A 22,415-nucleotide genomic window follows, 5' to 3' on the forward strand; every position below is an offset into this window, starting at 1 on the left:
ATGACGAAGCCAGGATTTGTACCTAGGTCTGTGATTTTTAAGCTTTAAAGCTGTCACCACTAATTTATGATAGAGTACATTACCAAGGGATGAAATGATGGCTTAAAACAGGGTCAGCAAAGTTTTTCTGTAAAGAGCCAGATAGTAAATATTTTTCAACTTCAGGCCATGTATTTTCCTTTGCATCTACTCAGCTCTGTTGCTGTTGTACAAAGTAGCCATAGATAATAGATAAATGAATAGCTGAGGATGTATTCCAGCGAAACTTTATAAAATGGGCTTGGACCAAATTTGGTCTGAGGGACATAGTTGGCAAAACCCTGGTTTAGAACTGAACATTTTACTGCTGCACAGCCTGGGAAATATAAATTTAGGTGAAAGGGCATATTTAAGGCCTTGATTATTAAGTGCTGTGAGTGATTCATACAAGTCTCTGGATGCATACACAGTATAAAGGAGTATTTTCATTAATCTTTGGAGACTAAGTTAAAAAGAAGGGACTGGACAAGATGCTGTTAGGGATGTGCAGAATGTTTTGTCAGTGAAGTAGCCTGTGATTGTGAATAGATAAACCTTAAAAATGTAACCCGGATTCTTTTATGTTTTAATACAGTTTAAAAACAGATAACTGCATTGCTGGTGTTATTTCCCAGTGTACACATAGAAGTCTGCCTTTTGGGGCATTAAATATTTGGTTACATATTGCTACGTGTAGCCTTGAAATAGAAACATGTGGCTCTCCCAAAATTTGTGTTTTATGGAGATCGAAGGAAGTCACAAGTAGATTTAAAAAATCACTCTGATGATTAATGTTTTGCTTAGAATGTATAGTATTAACATAGAGTGATAAGCATTCGCACTTAAACTAAATTGAAATAACAATAGTTTGGTGAATAGGATCTGAATGAAAAAAAGCATTTTTATTAAAACAAATATCATCTTGAGAAAATATGGCTTATTTTCTCTTTTTCTAAAGATTCTTTCATTTAGGTACGTTGTCAATACATAGAATCAAAATTTAATGTTTTCAGTTTGAGCAAATGCACTTGATCAGGTTTACAGTGATGAGTGTTGTTAACTTAGTATTTGCTTCACTCTAAATGTTAGTTCTTATGTCCAGGATAATGTTGTCTGTCTGTCTCCAAAACTGGCACAAAGCCTGGGAAATATGAACCAGATTTGTGTGTGTATTCGTGTGACCAGTGCCATCCATCTCATAGACCCAAACACCCTGCAAGGTAAGTTTTAGGAGCTATTTGCCTTGACAGTTCTGTCTAGCAAGCTGTAATAATTTATGTTGTAATTTATCAAACATTTTTAATAATATTGTTATGAAAAACTACTTAGCATTTTTATTAATTCTTATAAAACACTGTAATATTAAAGCTTTTGATAAGTTACTCTTGGTTTTTTTTTTTTTTTTTAATTCTTACTGGAGGATGTACTTACTGATTTTAGAGGAGAGAGAGAGAGAGAGAGAGAGAGAGAGAAACATTGATTGGTTGCCTCCTGTATGTGCCCCGAATGGGGATCAAACCTGCCACCTTTTGGTGCAAGGCCAGGGCCACCCTTGTATTTTTTCACTTGAAGAGATAATTCTGTGAACTTCCAAAAATTTACTAGTTTTATGCCATTTTTTATGGAAATTGACTTATTTACCTCAGTTTACTTTTGTGACTAATTATTTAAGTTCATTGCCAAATTTTAGCATATAGCAAATATTTTAAAGTTTGGAACATTTAACTTTTTTGTAATCCAGTAGAACACTTAATTTAAATATGAATTTTAACTCATTTCATCATTTCTATACATAATTTTTAATAGTCTGTTAAAAAACCCTTTTTTTAAAGGTTTTATTTATTTATTTTTAGACAGAGAGGAAGGGAAGGAGAAAGAGAGGGAGAGAAACATCATTGTGTAGTTGCTTCTTGTATGCTCCCTACTGGGGGCCTGGCTTGCAGCTCAGGCATGTGCCCTGACTGGGAATCGAACCTGCAATGCTTTGGTTTGCAGCCCTCGCTCAATCCACTGAGCTACACCAGCCAGGGCTTTGCATCTCTTAATTTTTTATCTTTTTCACTTTCTATTTCCTGTAATGTAAGTTTTGTTATTAAAAAATTGAGTTTATTTTGCTCTTCTCTAGAAAGTCATTTGTTATCTTTGTCAAGATAGATTAGAATTCATCAGTTAGAAAGGTTTTTTGTACGGTATTGGATGAACATCTGTCAGGTAAAACTTTATTTTCTCTAAAAGTACCTAAGATGACTGACAGTGTTTCTAAGTGTAATGCTAGCATGTGAAAACTATACAACTGATTTGCTTTGACTTTACATTAAAGGCACTGAGCTCTGTGGTGTTCTGATCATAGTAATGACTTAAGGTATGTTCAGTGCCTGGTATTTCTCGTGTTGTGAGAAATTTGGACTCATTTGTAGGAGTAAATGATGACTCTAGAGAGTGGACTGCCATGGTGGGTCCTGTTGATCTGATGTGTCCCACTTTGTCTGCACCAGCTTCTCCCGAGTTATGTATAACATTTGTTGACCTTTAATGTACTTCCTTTCTCTTCTTTAATAGTCTCTGCTTATTCTTAGTTGCAGATGTAGATGGGAATACTTTCTGGAGTCACCCTTTCAATAGTTTATGCCATCCCAAACAGCTGGAGGAGTTTATTGTGATGGAATGCAGCATAGTTAGAGATCTAAAACGCAAAGCAGGTGCTGGAATGGTATCAAAAAAGGTAAGTTTCATCCTGCACACCTTTTTTTTTCTCACCTAACTTACTGTGTTGATCCAGGTAATTCTAAAATGTGTTTATGAATAAAGCTAGTACCACACTAGGTTAAAAATGTATTCCATATTTATATGTTGTTTGCTTTTAACATAGTCATTGTGGTGAAAATGATCAGACTTAAACTGTCTGGTAAGTTTATTGTTTCTTTTAACGTGAGAACATTTTTTTAAATGTTGTTTGTTATAAAAAAGCATTGCCTTGCTTTACTTTTGTACAGGAGGGCCAAATGATCAGCTCACCTTTTTTGACTTTTTAAAAATTTTCAAACATTTGAATCAAATATAAGCTGTATTATACTAAGTACTGAATACATTAGTTTGCATCTCTAAAACATTGGAACATTTTCTATATGATCAAAGTATTATATATATAAAGATTGTCATGTCTATTCACATTTCCTCATTTGTCCCAGATTATCTTTTGTGGATTATTTAGTCCATTTGGAGATCATACATCCAATATGAATATTATACTTCTTAAATCTTTTATTTAATAATAGCCCCCTTCTCCTTTTTTTCATAACAACTTTTTAAGGCAACTTGGACATTTGTCTTGTGGATCTTTTTTATTGTTTCCTCAAGATGTCATTTAATTTGCTACTTAATCTCTTGTAGTTCCATTAAACTGGGCAGTGGATCTAAAGGCTTGCTTAAATTTATGTTAATTATTTTTGGCCAGAACATTTTGTTGGTGATGCTGTGTATTTTCTATGGTGTATTAAGAGACAAGTAACGTTTGGCTAGTTCACTGATAGCGAATCTCTCTATGATGATTCTGTTCCCTTTACTAGCCTGTTGGTCTGACTGACTTCACTCTTTCCCCCCCCTCCCCTCCCTCCCCCCCTCCCTCCCTACCTTCCTCCCTTCCTCCCTTCCTTCCTTCCTTCCACCTAGATTGCCCCAAATTTAGTCACTGGGAACCCTTACAGAATCATTTCTATGTCTTTAAACATTTTTTTACAAGTGACTTACTTTTTTAGAGCAGTTTTAACAAATTAAGAGGAGGTAAGAAATTTCCCATATACCCCTGGACTCTATACATGGATAGCCTTCTCCATTATTAATATCCCCCCAACAGAGTCTTCCTAGCCGTGAACATTGAATTTCTCTCTGTTTACTTAGGATTTTTAAAAATTTTGTTCATCAGAGTTTTGTAGTTTTTCTCATAAAGATCTTAGTATTTCATTTTTGGGGGTGCTAATATAAATGGTATTGTGTTTTTAATTTTAAAGTCTACATGTTCATGTTGATATATAGGAAAGTGATGGACTTTTGTTTATAACCTCGTATCCTGTAACCTTGCTATATTCTGGGAGTTTCTTTGTTCATTCAGATTTTCTACACATACAATCATGTTATCTACAAACAAAGATAATTTTATTTTTTTCTTTCCAACCTATATAGATTTCATTTTCTTTGCATTGGCTAGGATTTCTAATAGGTTATTGAAAATCAGTGGTAAGAAGGATATCCTTGCCTTGTATCTGATCTTAGAGGGAAATCTTTTGAGTTTCTTACCATTAAGTATAATGTTAGCTGTAGGTTTTTTGTATATATTCTTTATCAATTGGAGAGGTTCCCCTCTGTTTCTATTTTACTAAGAGTTTTTAACATGAATGGTGTGTGTTGAATTTTGTCAAATGCTTTTTTGTATTTATACTATCATACGACTTTTTTTTTATCCTATTGATGTGATTGATGATTATATTAAGTAGTTTTCAAATGTTGAACCAGCCTTGCACACGTGGGGTAAATCCCACTTAGTCATGGTGTACAATTGTTTTATATTTTGTTGAGGATTTTTGTGTGTATATGTTCATGAGAGAACATTGGTCTGTAGTTTGCTTGCCAGGTAATGTCTTTGTTTGGATTTGGTATTAGGGTGATGCTGGCTTTGTAAATGTATGAGGATGTATTCTATTTCTTTCATCTTCTGGAAGAGATTGTAGAGAATTGGTATAATTTCTTCCTTAAATGTTTGGCAGAATTCACCAGTAAATCTATCTGGGCCTGGTGCCTTCTGTTTTAGAAGGTAATTGTTGATTCAGTTTCCTAAATAGATATTTCTGTTCCTATGTCCTTTTGACATGACTTTCCTGGCCTTTGAAAACATCCTTCGTTTTTGGCACAACACCACAATGTTTAGAATTACATTGTGTTAGAGAATCACATTGTATAGTTCTTACCTGTGTCTGAAATCAGGTGTTTCTTCAAGGATGTAAGTCTGATTTCCTTTACTGTGAATTAATATTTAGAGATTCTTTATCTGTATACTAGTGGTGCTCATTTCTACAGAGGTAATAATTGTGTTTTGAGATAAAAATAACTTCTGATCCCAGGTTCGATTCCCAGCCAGGGTACATTCCTGGGTTGCAGGCCATAACCCCCAGCAACCGCACATTGATCTCTCTCTCTCTCTTTCTCTCCCACTCCCTCCCTTCCCTCCGTAAAAATAAATAAATAACATATTTAAAAAAAATAACTTCCGATAATTTGGAAAAATCAATAGGAATCTAAGACGGATTACTTTTCACATTTTTATTTAAAATACAAAATTTAGTAATATAGTTAACACACTTTTATTATTTATAGTAAATGTACAAGAATATCCCTTTCCCTAGGCATATATAAAATGGGATAACATATATATATATGTGTGTGTGTTTTCAGAAAATACGCTTAGCTAAAACATGTTCATAAGTCTCTTTTTTTTTCAAGTTTTAAAGATTTTATTTTTATTTATTTTTAATTTATTTTTAGAGAGGGAAGGGAAGGAGAAAGAGAGAGAGAGAAACATCAGTGTGCGGTTGATTGCTGGGGACTGTGGCCTGCAACCCAGGCATGTGCCCTGGCTGGGAATCAATCCTTTGACACTTTGGTTCGCAGCCTGAGCTCAATCCACTGAGCTATGCCAGCCAGGGCCATAAGTCCCTTTTAAATAGAAGCAGTCTAGTAGCTAGAAAGTGAATCCTATCACATAGGATTTAGTCTCTCTCCTTTTGGCAACTCACTTTTTATTTTTTTTAAATCATTTCTTTCCCAAATCTGAGACCTGTTATTGCAGTCTCTCTTTTTATCCCTACCTCTTATTTTCATCTCTTTAAGATTCCCTAGTTTTATTTATAGCTCTTAATATTGCTCTTGATCTTAATGGGTCTGTTTTTGTTAGTAAAAGGTGTTGGCATGTGCTATACTTAATTCAGTCTAGAAGCCTGAATGTCAATTAAAATTTCTTGTAAAATTCTGTGTTGGAGGGGTACTTGAATAGTTTTCTAGTTTAAAATTTCAAACTTGGGATGCTGTTTCTGCAATAGTTTTTTTTTAAGCGTAGTACCTCAAAATAGACATCCAAAAATTTAATTCTAGTAGTAATGGGGCCAATGGGATTGCTAGATTGTTTTGTCTGAACCCTAATTTTTTAACTTTATTTGTAAAACACACAGGTTGCTTAGGATTGGATTTAAGATTCCTTTACTTTTTCACTTGCTCTCTTTGCTCAGTCTGTATTAGCCCATCTCCCTGTGGAAACATTTCTTATGAAAATTCTACATGTCTGTTTTTAGGTGACTTGTTAATGTTTTATGAAAGTCTTGGTGAAAATCTTAAAAATATTTATGAGTAAATTGTGAATCTTTTTCTATATTCAAGTAATTTGATAATTTTGACAAGTGTTTCAGAGATCTGAAAAGTAAAATAATGTCTGTTTTTAAAATGAAAATTAGAAAACCAAAATCGGCATTGTATTTAAATTTTCTATGAAATGCATTTTTGAGTTTCATTTTCTTTCCTGTTAAGCATACCCTTGGGGAAGTCTGGGTACAGAAAACATCTGAAATGAATACAGATAAACAGTATTTTTGTCGCACTCATTTGGGACATCTTCTGAATCCTGGAGACCTGGTGTTGGGGTTTGTATTCCTTTATAGTATTTTAAACTGTCAATTAGCATCGCAGATTTTCTTCTGGAACCAGCAAAGCTTTCTAAAATACTAAAGTTGTTTATTCCAAAAAGAATTCCCAGGAGCTTTGTAGCTTATTTTACTATTAATAAGTAAATTAAAACTGTGGATTGGACAGAAGCCCATACTTAACTCCATTTTGGCCATCATCTTGAAACGTCATTTGTTCCAAGATTTTGAGTAACCAAACTCTGAAGTTGTGTGGTCAGATCATCTTTACAGCTCTTTGGGGGAGCAGGTAGTTTTTTTATTAAGCATATGCTGCTGTGCAGATAATTCACTTTTAAAAACTGGCAGCCATGTGTGTTAGGGGTCTTCACAGGCATATAGGACAGTCCGTTCAGTTGCCGAGCGCGTCATCGTGTCTTACACATTCCTTTCGCTCTTAGGGTTTTAGTTCCTTTACTAGAGAATGAGGGGCTTTTGTTTGTTCTGTTTATTGTGAGCTAAATGGAACCATCTAACTGAATCTTTCAGATTGATATGTAAGTCTGTTTTGCTTCTTTATAAATATATGTAAGGTAGATGATAATGGATGTGTGAAACTCAGAGACAGAGTGCGTTATCATCTTGACTGTGATCTGTAGAAGCATGTTCCCTGTGGAGTGAACTCCGAAACTTTGGAAATGGGAATGCATTGCATGTTTGATCTTAGAAGGAACTTTGAGGGGATCATCCATAAAATAAAAAGTTACATGGAAAGGGAACATTTTTTTGATATTAAGTGTTTTATTATTTTCATTTCAGATTTGATTTGGCGAACTGTAACTTAAATGATGAGTATGTCAACAAAATGAAATCAGATAGAGTCCCAGATGTGGTAAGGCTTCAGATTTTTCCCTTTTATCCTGTGTTAAAGAGGATTGATGTAACTCTTATGGGTAAGATACACAAGGTCATGTTTTTAAAAATAACAAGTTAATTTAGAGATTTCTTTTGAAATTGCACTTAAGGTATAATAGCAGAGGCCTTCATTTTAAATCATTTTTCTTAGTGGAGAAAATCCAAGATTTAAAGAGTTTTATTTTTGCTTTTATAATCAAGTTTTCATATTCTGTCAAAATGCTTGATACTGTTCATAGAGAAAAAAATACACTTGCAGCTAAAATTGATGACCTTTAGAATTTATTCAGGTTCATTCTTTTGGCTCAGCTTATTTCATGTATTGTTCAGTTAAGAGGGCATTTAGAGTTAACTTGTTTTTCTAATTTGAATAAAATTGCAATGAAAATGACCTTCATAATAGCAAATCTGAGGGAAAGCATCTGACTTTTGGAAAAACCTGTAAAATTCTAATATGAATTTATAAGTAGAGTCATGAGCAGCAGTGAATGTGAAAGACCCTATCTCCCACTTCCTTAATCTTTTAAAATAAACATTGATCTCTTTAGCCGTGGACAAAAATAAAGTCATGGTGTAAGAAGGACTCCTCTTCTCACCACCCAGTTGTGCTTTAGTTAGTTAATAAATTAGGAAATAGAGCACAGCTTAGGTGTGAGTCTAAGTAGTTCTTTCTAAATAGATTGTAATAGGAGATCATGATGGTCTTACAAGAGTTTGTTTTGTGTAAAATTCTTTATTCATGCTGCAATTTTTAAAACTGTTCTAGGATATACAGTTGTGAAAGACATATATATATAGTTCTATAAGTGCTTATTAGTAGGAATACAAAGAAGGAAAAGTATCTATGATAATGTTTCAGAAGGACTTATGTGAACGGTAGCTAAAAACTGAACAATGGTGTGAAAAACACACCAGACACCTGAAGCTTTGAGAATAAAGGAAAAACAATTTTAAATCACTAAAAATTACAGTTAGTAAATTTTAACTTTTATGCAAATGATGGCTGAATGCATTCTCATAAAATAGTAAGCACATGGAGAAAAATATTAAAAGTTCTCTTGACCCCTCTTGATCCTTCCCTCCTTCTTTCCCTGAAGGTGTAACCACTGTCATCAGTTTGGTGACTTGCTGGCATTCTCATAACCTTTCATTTTCTATCTTTAGAAACTTTGTAACTTTGCAAATATTTGTTACTTGTAGGTATTAATCAAGAAGAGCTATGACCGTACGAAACGTCAGCGTCGTAGAAACTGGAAACTGAAAGAGCTTGCAAGAGATAGAGAAAACATGGATACAGATGATGAAAGGTCCCACTTTTCTTTAAACCTTTCATGGTTTTTATATTACAAAGAAGTAGCCATCACACAGTTTATTCTTGAACTCAGAATTAATTTTGTGTTTTTACCAGTGTGTTGATAGAATCAGTATAACAGGCTATGACATTTAACATATTTTAGTTATTATTTCCTGGGTTATGACCTGACAATTGCAGTGTTACTGAAAATAGTTTATTTGAAAAGTCAAAATGTAAGAAGTAATTAATTACCTTGTGGATATCACAAATAGCAAATGAATACTTATAGCTTGGGATGAAAAGAAAATAGTTCAAATATACTATTTGATATCAAATATACTATTTTTCAAATTAAGGAGAAATGGAGATTATGTGTTCTAGAAAAGTGAACTGGTTGATTTGTAAAGTGGCCTTACTGATGATGGTAAAGACACTGATGTCTGAAAAACTGAAATTTTAAGTAAAATTGTATCATTAACTATCGGTGCAGAACAGTGTATTTCTAAAACATAATCTCATAATGTAGTTTAAAATAAGTGTATTAAATATGTAATGTTAATTAGATGTAAGTACACTTTTGACTATTGCATCTTTAGTCTTAAAAGTGTGTATATATTTCAACTTGGTCATAAGAGTTTTTTTGGAAAGGCGAAGTGGGAAGGAGCCTTCTCATTGTATTATATTAAAATTTACATCACCTGTGTTCAGTTGTGTATTTTGTCCTGTAATTTTAAAAGCAAAAATGTAAAAAATTGTTAGAATACTTAACATGCATAACTGACAAGCAGATATTATTTTAAATATTTTAATCTTACATCTTATAGTGCTGAAAATGAAGGAAAGATAACTTCATACTTTTTTTTAACTTCATACTTCTTGGTAAAGGTGAAATATTTAAATTTTCTTCGTTCTTTTATAGACAATACCAAGATTTCCTTGAAGATCTTGAAGAAGATGAGGCAATTAGAAAAAATGTCAACATTTACAGAGGTAGGTGTTTGAGTATTGAAGTTGTATTCCCCCACAGTGAATATTCTGGTATCTTTAACTTTGGTACTGTAAATGACTCTTATGTTTTTAAAAACTACTCTACTTAATCATTTATTTTAAAAAATCTCTCAGAACAGTAAAACTTACTAAAATGTTTGCTCTACCACATTTTGATATCATTTGCATCTTTGCTTGATCCCTCAAGTTCTGGACCCCTACACTGGTAGATATTTATTCATCTATCTGTGCAGTCAGTCATTCAGTGGATGTTTAAATGCCCACTGTAGATATGATACAAGAGCTGTGGATATAAAGTGGTTCAATAATAGTAATGATGATGGGACAGGCGTTTGCTTATTTCCATATATGTATTTATTTGAAATCCTCCATGTATTTTTTCTTAGATTCCACCATTCCTGTGGAAGGTGACACTGATGATGAAGGAGCACCTCGAATTAGCCTGGCTGAGATGCTTGAAGACCTTCACATTTCCCAGGATGCCACTGGTGGAGAAGGTGACTCGATGATGACGTAATAGGCTCGGGATGTTGGAGAAAACAATTTTTCTGTTTCATCTATGCCTCCGTTTCAGAGAGGAGAAGTTTAGTTTTAAACCTGAATAAATAAATATGACTATTTTGATTGTTCACTCAAAGTACTGAAGATTGATGGCTTTTAAATTTTAGATAACAAAGGTTATGGAGAATATTACTATTACTTATATTTAGGCCACTTTAGGTATAGGGTTTTATTGGTTTGCTGTTTTCTGAGACACAAGTATTTTCACATAACATTAGTGCTGGATTTAAAAGCCTAAAAGTTGTGATTCCTTGGACGTTACCTAAATCTGCAAGCATAGACCAAGATTTTACATTCTTTTATATTGATTGCTTTAATAAAAAAGCATATGAAGAATAATCTTTAATATAAGCTTGTTACTCACCTTGATTCACTTGAGGTAGGAAGTTAAGGTTCAGTGTATCACTGGACATTAAGGGGGAAAGTTAATCTTTTTCATTAACATCTTTAAATTTTCAAAAAAAAATTACTTGTTGATTTTAGAGAGAGGAAGGGAAAGAGAGACAGACATCGATTTGCTGTTCCACTCATTTATGCATTCATTGGTTGCTTCTCATATATGCCCTGACTGGGGATTGAACCAGGAACCTTGGTGTATTGGGACGACACTCTAAAACCAACTGAGCTACCTGGCCAGGGGTTGTTAACGTCTTTACAAGTTGATAAATTGGGGGTTATCTTAATTTTTATTGCAGAACAAAATATGTTTGAATTATTTGTGGACTTGTAGCAAACATAGACTACTTATTTAAAGGTTAAATAACAATTTATACCATTGTTATTTTTGCCTGTGCCAGCAGGTTATGACAGTAGCTGCTTATGTCAAAAAATGTCTTCCTGTCATTTCAAGGATTTTCCTTATAAAATTTTGGTGTACAAATTCAGAAGGAGGGAATTTTCTCTGTATAAGTTTCTATCATTGAACACAACCATCACAAAGAGTATTAGAATCCAGCATGTAGATGATGAAGCAGTAAAAATCATCTTCGTGGTTGTCAGATTTGAATAAGGAGTGCCTTCCACATCCTTAAAAAAAAAAAGTTGGTTTGGGGTTTGAAGTGTTTTGAGAATGAAATAATAAGATCGTATTTCTCTGAGAAGATCGTACTTACTAAGTGTGCCAGAACTAAGAGCTAATTTAAAAACTTTATACCACTACATAAGGAAATTGAGTAAGTGTTGAATGGAACATTTTCCTTTTTTTAAAGACTGGGCTCCTTAATTCTGAAGTTATGAATAAAGGCCTGAACTTTCTGTAAGGCTTCTTTTCTGTCTGCATATTTAAAGTTTCCACTTGTGGCCTGTGTTTACCTGTTCTATGTCAAGACTTTGAAAAACATGAAAATAAAAACATTTTCTCCATTTTTTGTGTCCTTGAGGTGATTGATTGCATCAGTGCCATATTTAAATGACATATCTCATACAGTTTTCCAAACTGGAATTATGTTATTTAAGTACTTGTCACGTGATTTGCCCACTGAAAAATACAGTCTCCTGTTCATCTTATTTCGTCTTACTCTTTTGGATGTCATGTCTTTCTGAGTTATGAAACTTGTTGGTTGAAATAGGCTGTGACAGGTGCAGGAATGTAGCTAAGAGAAAAGCTGTAAGAATTGCACAGTTATATACCTTGATAAATCTCCCATTTTAGAATAGAGTTTTCAGGCTCATGGGCCCCAGAGTCCTCTTGTTCATGTCCCAGAGCTGATACAATTTGGGAACGCTGGTATTAATCAAATTCACGGGAAGCTGATTTTAAAGATTAAATTTTTTTTAAAGATTTTATTTATTTTTAGAGAGGGAAGGGAGGGAGATAGAGAGAGAGAGAGAAACATCAATGTGGGGTTGCTGGGGGTTATGGCCTGCAACCCAGGCATGTACCCTGGCTGGGAATCGAACCTGCGACAGTTTGGTTCGCAGCCTGTGCTCAATCCACTGAGCTATGCCAGCCAGGGCTGGAAGCTGATTTTTTAACCCAGTTTATAAATGAGTAATTTCTAAATCAGTATGATCAGTTGTCGTCTTTGGAGCCAGATCTGTACCTGAAGCTGCTGTTTTATAGGCAAAAGTCAACCAAAGAGCAAGGGAACAGATGAGGGAGAGTTGCTGGTGGTGTAATTAGATGTTTCAGAGCATCAGGCTGATTCCTGGCCATGGCCGAGCCCAGAACTCGAGGCTGGAACCCACCTGTCTGGTCAGCGTTGAGTTGGGGCCAGAGTTTGCTCTGGGCTTTTACTTTTAATAAATGTGTTCATTTTATCCTTTAGAGTATTTCATCTATATTCTTAGTCCAAAGAATGTTTACTTCTTATAATAATTTATTTTTAATTTTGACATTTTCAGACAAAGGAAAGTTGCAAGATTGGTACAAGGAATTCCTGGGTACCCTTCATTAAAATTTGCCAAATGTGAACACTTACCTCATTTGCTTTCTTTCTCTCTTACTATTTTTTTCCTGCACCATTGAAGAGTAACCATAAATATTTCATTGTTTCTTTTTCCCCCAAGGAGTTTTCTTATATAACCATAGTGAATTGATCAAAATCAGAAAATTAACATCAGCACAATACTGTCATCTAATGGAGAATCATAATGAGATTTTGCCAGTTCCAAACACAGTCCTCTATAGAAAAAACAAATCTAAGATTGTGTATTGCCTTGGGTTCTCAGGACTTTACCTGGGCCAGTTACTGAGTTTTTATGTTCTATGTAATGGACAGTTTTGAAGAGGCCAACTTCAATATGGGTTTGCCCGATGTTTTCTCCTAACAGATTCAGGTTGAGCCCTCTTGGCAGGACTACCCCAAAGAGATGCCAGATCCTCCGTGCATTGTGTGGGGAGCACTGTGCTGTCAGTCCAGACGTTCTCAAACCTGCTCGGGTTATTGGTTTTCTGTTTTCAGGAATTAAAGGTCTTAATCCTGTGTAATTGTTATTTGCACTTGATTGTTTAAAAAATTCATTTTTAAATTAGAGGCAGTGATGTTTACTCCTTTGATTGATAGTTCTATGAATTTTAACACAGCTTCATGCTATCCTCACCACAATCAAAATACAGAACGATTTTGTCATTCTCCTCAACTGCTCCAAAACTGCATTAGCCATTCCTTTGTTTTCAAACCCTTCCCCTCACCGTAACCCTGGCAGCTTCTGATCTGTTCTCTGACCTAGGATTTGCTTTTTCCAACATATGTAAGTGAAATCATACAGTAGCCTTTGAGCATGATTCCCGCCCCTGCCCCCTTAACATGGTGTACTTGAGATTCATCCAAGACGTGTACATCAGGAGCTTGTTCTTGGTACTTGGAGTGATGCTGCATTAAGTGGATGTAGCATACCACAGTTTCTCCATTCTCCTGTTGAGGCACATTTGAACTTTCTGGTTGTGGTGAGTAGAAGTAAAGCTGCTATGAATATTTCTGTACAGGTTTTCATTTTATTTGGGTGAATAAAAAACTTGCCAGGTCCTGTAAGTGTATATACTCATGTATGTAACTTTATAAGAATCTGCCAAACTTTTCCAAAGTGGTTTGTACCGTTTTGCTTCCCGCCAGCCCTGTATGAGCATTGCAGTTCCCCTGCATCCTCACCGCTACCTGGTGGTGTCAATTTTTTTTTTTTAAGCCATCCGAGTAAGTGGATGATGATGTATTTTTGTAGTTTTAATTTGTTTTTTTTCCTAATGGCTAATTGTGTTGAGCATCTTTTCATGTGCTTATTATCTGTATATCTCAAGTCTTTTGTTTACTTTTTTATTTTCAGATTGAGTTAATTTTTTAGTATTCTTTCCATTTTATTTTGTATTGATTTTAGGTATACAGCTTAGTGGTTAGACAATCATACACTTTGCATAGTGCGCCATATTGCATGTTGTTGACTATATTCCCTGTGCTTTACTTCATATCCCACGGCTATTTTGTATGAGTTGATTTTTTATTTTGATGCTTGCCACGTCCCAGAGTTGGTCGGTGGATACCCTATCACCTGGTTCCTGTGTCCTTTGGACAGGTGTGCTTCTGTGTCTATTTGCTCTTGTTCATGGGTGCTGATATTGTAATGTAACTCTTTGGGCAGGGTTTGGATTTTCCTTGTCTGGGCCCCATACACAGTCTACTGTGGCTGATTTTCATGATAGGATCTAATTTACCTAAAATAGAGCAATTTACTTAAAAATAGGCCAGCCTCATCAGTCGAATCATCCTGTGAATGAAGGGCTCATGGAATGACGTCGTGAGAACAGATGGAGGCTACACGTTCCCCGTTTGTCCCGTCACACGTAGGGTTGACTGGAGCCGGGTGGTGGCGAGCCTTGACGGCAGGGAGTCCATCTACATGATCTCTTTGAACTTCAAAATAGTGAAGGAGAATGCTCAGTTTTAGTTCTGTGACTTTATACAGTGTGAAAGAACTGCCTTGTTTGCCTAGGGGCGAGGCACAATTCAGGGTGCCTTGTGGTGAAACAAGAACTCTATAGTATTTAAAATCCACTACCAGTAGGTTTGCTGGCTGCTGTGTTACGTGGCAATGCTGTTTATGTTGCTGTATTTGATGGAGGTTTTGTTTTGTTTTGGGTGGGGGGGTTGCACTGCAGGGGTGCCTATCACACAACCAATTTCACCTAAGTGGGTATTTATAACTCACTTCATAGCATTGTGGTGAAGCACTTTAAAATAATATATGTACTAGCACTAGTTTACAAAATGCTGAACAAGTAATTCTAGAGAAGCTGTATTATATAGACATATAAGCACGTTTTAGAGTCAGCTTACTTGCTACCTATTAGGTATGTGACTTAAACTTCCCGAACCTCTACTTTAATTCTTTATCTTTTAAAAGGGGGTAATACTGCTCACTACACAGAGTATTGGTAAAATTATTAAGCATAGTCAGTATGCAACAAATTGTAATCATTCAGTAAATAGTATTTATTTAAAATTTATAATCACAGCCCTGACCAACATGGCTCAGTTGGTTGGGCATCATGCTGCAATGCAAAAGGTCGCTGGTTTGCTTCCTGGTCGGGGCACATAACCTGGGTTGCAGGTTCGGTCCCTGGTTGGGGCATGTGCGGAAGGCAGCCAAGCAATGTTGCCCTCACATCAATGTTTTTCTCCCTCTCTTTCTCCCTCCCTTTCCTTCTCTAAAAATAAATAAAATCTTTAAAAGATTATACTCATAGATTTAGTGCTCAGCATTTAAACAAGTTGAGAAAAAACATTTTGCATGTATATACTTTTTAGAGCAGCAGAGAGCCCATGCTAGAAAATATGTGTATGTCTCAGAGAACTGTGAAGACAAAAGCATAAATTGCCCATGTTCCCACACTGGGGAGATTGTCACTGTCAATATTTTGGAATTTATTTTCTCTTCTAATGGAATTATTAATATTTTAAAATTATTCTTTAGATCTTCAGAAAAATTGATAAGACAGTTCCCATATTTCAACTTCGCATTAACATTTTATATGAGTATGATGCATTCGTTATGCTTAAAGAGTGACTTGATATAAATCATTATTAACTAAAGTTCAGTTTATTTAGATTTCTTTAGCTCTTACCTGAAGTACATTTCCCCCCAGGATCCCACCCAGGACACCATGCTACAATTAGCCGTCATGTGTCCTTAGGCAGTGGCAATTTCTCTGACTTTCCTTGTTTTTGATAACAGTTCTGAGGAGAGCTGGTCAGGTATTTTGTAAGATGGCTCACTGTTGGAATTTGTCTGATATTTTTCTCTGATAAGACTGGGGTTATGGGTTATTGGGAGGAAGACCACAAGTGAAGTGCCATTTTTGCAATTATATTGAGGGTACATACTACCAACATGATTTAACACTGTTGCAACTGGCTTTGGTCACCTGACTGAGGTAGTGATTATCATGTTTCTCCACTGTAAAGTAATCCTTCCATTTCCCCTTTCTGTAAAACACACTTTGGAATGAAGTCACTCTGCACAGCCCATACCCGAGAAGGAGTGAGTCATGCCGCCCCTCCTGAGAGCTGGGAAATCTGCATAAATTACTTGGAATTCTTCTGCTTGGGATATTTGTCCCATTTACTAATTTGTTCAATCATTTAAAGCAATATGGACTCATGAATGCTTTTTAAAAAAATATCTATTTTTGAAGAGGGGAGGGGAAGGAGAAAGGGAGAGAAATATCAAAGTGTGGTTGTCTCTTGAGCACCCCCTGCTGGGGACCTCGCCCACAACCCAGGCATGTGACCTGACTGGGCATGGAACTGGTGACCGCTTCACCATCTCACACTCCATCCACTGAGCTACACCAGCCAGGGCTCATGAATGCTTATTTTAAACTGTGGGTTATTATCTATTACTACTTTATTGCTTAAATTGTTCTACCATTGGTCATTGGAGCTCTTTTGGTTGGCTTCTGGGCTCTTTTTGACATAACGCAGTTGGGGTTTTGTGTTTATGTGAATTCATTTATTCCTTTTTCCCTACAGAAGGGCCATTTTTTTTCTTTTTGTTGCTGTGGTTAGCAAACAGGAAGAGGAGGGTACTAGGTTAGGGAAAACAGAAGAGAGGGTCAATTTCTGTGAGGTTATTAGGGGGAAGACAAAGGGGACTAGCAATGTTCAGTTTTGGCAGTCTGGAGAGACTTCCGTGTTAGACATTGGAAGCAGTTTCTTTCCGTTAGGAGTATTCAGAGCTGTGATGTCCACTCTAACATGCTTCTTTACTGTCGGATGTTTGGGAATACACCAGAGCTCACGGCAGTTGGGTAGAGACTTCCTAATTTGGGGAGTAAAATCACATGACAGCCCCTCGCTTCGGACTCTAACCTAATTCAGTTATGACAGCATTGTCAGTGTCCTGTATTTTACCCCCATTGTTCTATGATTTGAGACTTTCCAGTGTAAGCAAGAATAATAGAAATGCCTTTTTACAAAAGTTTTAAAAGTTGTGATGTGACTTGTCCCAGAAGCTCATTTAGTTACTTAAAAAATAGTTCTTAGTGCAAAACAGTGTAAAGAGTTACAGGTCTGGTAATACCTTTCCCTTATCTGGTGCTTCTCCCTGAGCATGGGAAGTTTAGTGTCAGACTATAGTATGACGTATGGAACTGTGTATAATTTTACCCTAAGCATATGAACGACTCTTTCAAGAAGGAGGGGTGGCTGGTCATGTTCTTTGTTGTATAACTGTTTTTTCTTTTTTAACATTTTCTTTTTTGTAAAGCATGAGGATACAAAATAAATGTTTACTTGAAAGGGTCCCTGACATTATTTAGCTATCTTTATCATGCTATCACATTTCTTTCTTTTATATGACATCATGGGGTAATACAATTTTACTTACACGTGTGTGAAACAAAGTATAGAATAGAGTTCAGTGATAGGCTTAGGAGCTGGATGTACTGGGTTCAAATCCCAGCGGTGACCCGAAGGCAAATACTTACCTAAATAATTTTATCTGTAAAATGGGAATTTAGTTGTTTAAAAAATTGTGGGGTCCTATTGTTATGAAATTAATAGAAAAGCAGTGTTTTTCAGATGGTCTTTATTCTCTGTACTGATATGAAGCACCAGAAAGAAGTGCAAAAAGGAAGACAAGTGGGGCTGGAGCAATAAAAAGGAAGATGGAAGGGTGATACCCAGAGATCAGAGCTGCAGGTGCTGCAGCCCTGGGTGGACCAGCTGCTTCACTGTTGGAGGCAGGCCTGGGTCTGCTGAAGAGGTGTCACTCCACCAAAGGGTGGGAGTGACCCCCCTGCCGCCCATCTGGAATTGCCCCGTTCCCTTGGCAGCCAGAGCGTCTGCCAGCAACTGTCATGCTGGGAGCCAGAGCCTTCTTCCTTCCTTCTGAAGTCTTGAGCTTCCTCAGTGCCCTTTTGCCACCTGGTAAGAGAGCTGAGAAATGTAGTTTGATGTCTCCCAGTCTCAGATGTTGAGAGTAGCACATAGAAGGGTGGGTGGGTTGAAAAAAATAGCTTGTGCAAAGATTTTATACGTACACACACATCTCAATAACTGTGGCTGTCTCTGGGAAGAACTCTCAGGGGGGCTTGAACACAGCAGTGGAAGGATGCACTGGTTTTACTCTGTCTTTTGGGCTTTGTTTTTAGTGCCCTTAGATTCACAGAACTGAATTGATTATACTTATTTCATGGCACATTGATTCTGGTCCGTGCGAGTCATCATGTCCATTCCTTTCTCCTCTGTCACCCATGCCAATGCGATCCTACAATGAACAATCTCATCCCTGTTTAGTCTATCTGTTGGGAGTTTCTGGGGTATCTACCCAGTGCGGTAGGCAGCCTTTCAAATGGCTCCCAGTGTCCCCGCCTCCTGATATTCATGCTGTACCCACGCACCCCCTTCTGTAGTATAGTTGACATACATCATATTAGTTTCAGGTGCACACCATAATGATTCACATTTGCATACATTGAATTTAGTTACTAGCCGCATGCCCTTGTTTAATCTCTTCCCTTTAATGTGGGCTGGACCTAGTGGTTACCTTCTAATAAAAACAATATGGCAAATGTGATGAGATCTCACTTCTGAGATTAGTTTACTAAAGATCTGTGACTTCTGTCTTGCTCTTTCTCATTCTCTCTCCTCCGGGGAAGCAGAGGGCTATGTTGTGTACCGCCCTATGGAGAGTCTCCGTGGAACTCACTCTCTGACCTAAAGGCAACAAGACCCCGAAGCCTGCCAACAGCTCCGTAAATGAGCTTGGAAACCAGTGGTTTCCCACTTAGGCTAAGGTCCCTGTGGTCCCAGCTGACCGTGATTGCTGACCACTGAGACTTTGGAGATACCCCGACCCAGAGGCACCCAGCTGAGCCCCATCTGGATTCCTGACCCACAGAAACTTGAGGAAAATGTTTGTCTTTTTAAGCCTCTAAATCTTGGGGTAATTTGCGACACAGCAATAAGTCACTAATCCACCTAGGCCTGTGATTTTTGGGTTGTGGAGTGTATGCATGCGTACTTGACTGAGCACTGCTGGGTTTCCTTTCTACCAGCAATGCTTGAGGCCTCCTGTTTCAACACACTTTCTCTAGCACTTGCTAATATCAAACTTTTAAAATAAGTTTTGCCAACCTGATAGGCATAAAATGATCTCATTTTAATTTTTTAAATAACATGGAGTATGTCATATCTCATTCTGGTCAGTGCTTATAGATATTTTTTGCTTTTTTTACCTCATTGATTTGAAGAAATGCCTTATATAAGTAGACCTTGTTAATTTTAGACATCGAATATATATTCACTCATTTTATTGCTAATTTTTCAAGTACCGTCAAATACTTATTTTACAAATAATGTGGTAACAGTCCATTCACAAATCTGGGTAAAGATGAGGTGTGGCTGTGTGGTGCATGATCTTAGTTTGATAGAACCTAGCAGGAGTGGACTGATGCATTTCATCCCCAAATTACATGAACTGTAAGATAGAGTATGTTGAGAAATAAAATGTGCTTTTCTACTTCTTTTTTAAATGATGGGAGGAAAGCCCCCAATTTTTTTGTCATTTTAGTTTTACTTAAAAATTTCCACCAGATGGCGCCAATGCCTGATAAATACTTAGGAAAATAAGAAGCATTTATTCTCACACTTACTTTAAAATCTGTAAAAATAAAAACATATTGACAATGTAATTAGGGTTCTGTGGTCTTGTAACTAAACGCACTTATCTGATTGCTGTGTAATTATTTACTGAAGTTTATTTCACTCGAGTAGAAAGCAGAGCATTTTGAGCCTCACTAGGCCCTGAATGGTGGGGTTTTTGTTTCTTTTCTAAAAATAATCGTTATGTTTTGAGTAGAGCCAGGTTTGCTGTCCAATTTAGAAATATATTTCAGTGCATATAAAACCTGCATGTTTTAGAGAATAATGGAAATAAATGCTTCATTGATGTAATTTTGTACATTGAATTGAAAATGAAAAGAGCCAACATTGTCCACCTTATTCACTGGACAGGTCTACAAATCCTTTTCCTTTTGGAAAAATGGCATAGAGAAATTTACAGCCCTTGAAAAATAAATTTATGAAGTGATATGTTCAAGGACCATAGAAGTGACTTCCAAGCAACAGCCTAGGTTCCAAATCTAAAACTAATAACCATTTATCCTAAGTACTGATGAGTCAGGCTCTGTGTCTGGGATGTCTGAGTCTCTTAGAAAAGTTTCTGTGAGCTCCCTCTATCTCGTCTTCTGAGGTGATTTATCCTGTATCATTGCTGCACCCGCAGAACCCGACAAAGCACCAGGCTTTTTTCATCCCTGGAAAACATCTCCACAACCTTCTCACTGCTGTTCACCAGAGGCAGGCACTCAGGGTGCTTTCGCTGTTTGATCTGCTCTTTTAAAAATGCTTAATACCAATATTTCCCAAAGTGTGATTAGTGAAACTATAGTTTTTCCAGAAGCTACTTGGGTAACAAACTGTTCTGTGGTTTAGCATCGGCAAACTATTTTTCTCATCTCATTGTCTTGGTAAAAAGGCTATGAAGCCTTGGAAGCAGTGATTCTTAGTAGAGCGATACTGCCCCCTTGGGGACCTTTTATAAAATCGTTGCGAAAGTGTTTTTGTCATCACTCTGGTGGCCCAGGGGTCATGGGTGCTGGATAGACTGCAGTGCACAGACAGTCCCATAAAAGCAAGACTTGTCCCTGACCTCCTGGGACTTGTCCCTATAGTCGTGAAGCTGAAAAAATCTGTTTATCATTAAGCTTTGGACGGAACTGTTCTATGTATAAACACCAAGTAGTTGTGATTTTATAATCGTAGACACTGAATGTCTTAGGAATACAGGGACTATATAAATGAAGGGCAGGTTGTATTTTGTTTTGCTTGGAGCTTTACAAAGAATTGTTTTTGCTATTTCAGGAAAGCACATGACAAGAAAATGCCCCTGGTTGTATTCGAGTCGCTGGCACAGCAAGACGCTGTAGACTGTGCCTGTAGCTGCCACATTCGCCTTGGTTCTCCGCACAGATGCGAGCATCTGGCTATGCAGGTCTTTCAGTTTAGTCATTCCCAAGCATTCGCACATGTTGCTGCTGGTGGTGGCCTTTTTGGATGTCATGTTTGTGTAGGACATGTCTGTGAACTTGTTTTTGGATGGTAAAGGAGACAAAGATGCATGTTTACACCAAGGGCACAATGTATCTGGTAGGGTTGGGAATCTCTGCTCTCGGTACAGAAGCTGGAGAATATTCTTAACCTAGCATTTGCTAAGTTAATTTGATAATAGAATATTTTGTGTAATATAGAATATATGTTGACTTTAAGGAAAGCTAAAATTAATGCAAACCCTGTCATTAATGAAACTTTATATGGTACTTGATATTTCTCAAAGGGCTTTCCCATGCCTTATATCAACTTATTTTAACACCATTGTATGAGGTGCCCAGCACAGGTATTCTCATTCTGTGGATGGAACGAGAGAATTCAGGTCACTGAGTGACTTCCTAGGTCACGCAGTGGTCTGTAGCAGAGCCACAGATGAGAGGCCTGCTTCCCTTTCTTCTACATCTCGTGGCTTTGAAAGTTTGCCAGTCCTAGGCCAGCTCTCTCCCTGGCTCCATGCTGCGGCAGCCCGGAGTGGGTGGGGAAGGGCTCGAACCTTTGATCAGAGCAGCACCGGCGGTGAAGCAGTCCGCAGTGAGGGCTGATCGTCCAGACTAAAGCGCACCAGTTTCTTGCTTCCGGATTCCTTCTTCGGCTGCGTGCCTTTCCAGTTCGTTGTCTTTCTTGTATCTCTGATCAGAAGGGTGATCTTAGGAAGGGAGAGGAAGTGAAACTGCACTCTGGTTCAAACCACCAGGTGATTTGTGGCATTTGTGATTTGGCATTGCTTTGTGTTACTTCACTTTCCTGTTACCTTCTGTTTTTCCTGGGGCTTATGGTCAATACCACTTCTAGCTGAGATCATAGGCCTATCATAGGATGTCTTTATCCTCAAGCGGAAATAATAACAGCAGG

At 37.0% G+C, this 22,415-nt stretch overlaps 1 protein-coding gene across 1 annotated transcript in view; it reads left to right on the forward strand.

Annotated features, from left to right (window-relative positions):
* The window catches only part of NMD3 (NMD3 ribosome export adaptor), a 29,431-nt gene extending 17,611 nt beyond the window's left edge, over positions 1-11,820 (forward strand). The window contains exons 10-16 of the mRNA XM_045851952.1: positions 1,121-1,238; positions 2,595-2,740; positions 6,589-6,701; positions 7,500-7,572; positions 8,796-8,902; positions 9,809-9,879; positions 10,284-11,820. Coding sequence (XP_045707908.1) covers positions 1,121-1,238; positions 2,595-2,740; positions 6,589-6,701; positions 7,500-7,572; positions 8,796-8,902; positions 9,809-9,879; positions 10,284-10,414 — 759 coding nt within the window. The 3' untranslated portion in view covers positions 10,415-11,820. The remainder of the gene's footprint in view (positions 1-1,120; positions 1,239-2,594; positions 2,741-6,588; positions 6,702-7,499; positions 7,573-8,795; positions 8,903-9,808; positions 9,880-10,283) is intronic.
* The last annotated feature ends 10,595 nt before the right edge of the window (positions 11,821-22,415 follow it).

Source organism: Phyllostomus hastatus, unplaced genomic scaffold (assembly GCF_019186645.2).
Source record: "Phyllostomus hastatus isolate PE091 unplaced genomic scaffold, TTU_PhHast_1.1 phas_contig_86, whole genome shotgun sequence".
Lineage (NCBI taxonomy): Eukaryota > Metazoa > Chordata > Mammalia > Chiroptera > Phyllostomidae > Phyllostomus > Phyllostomus hastatus.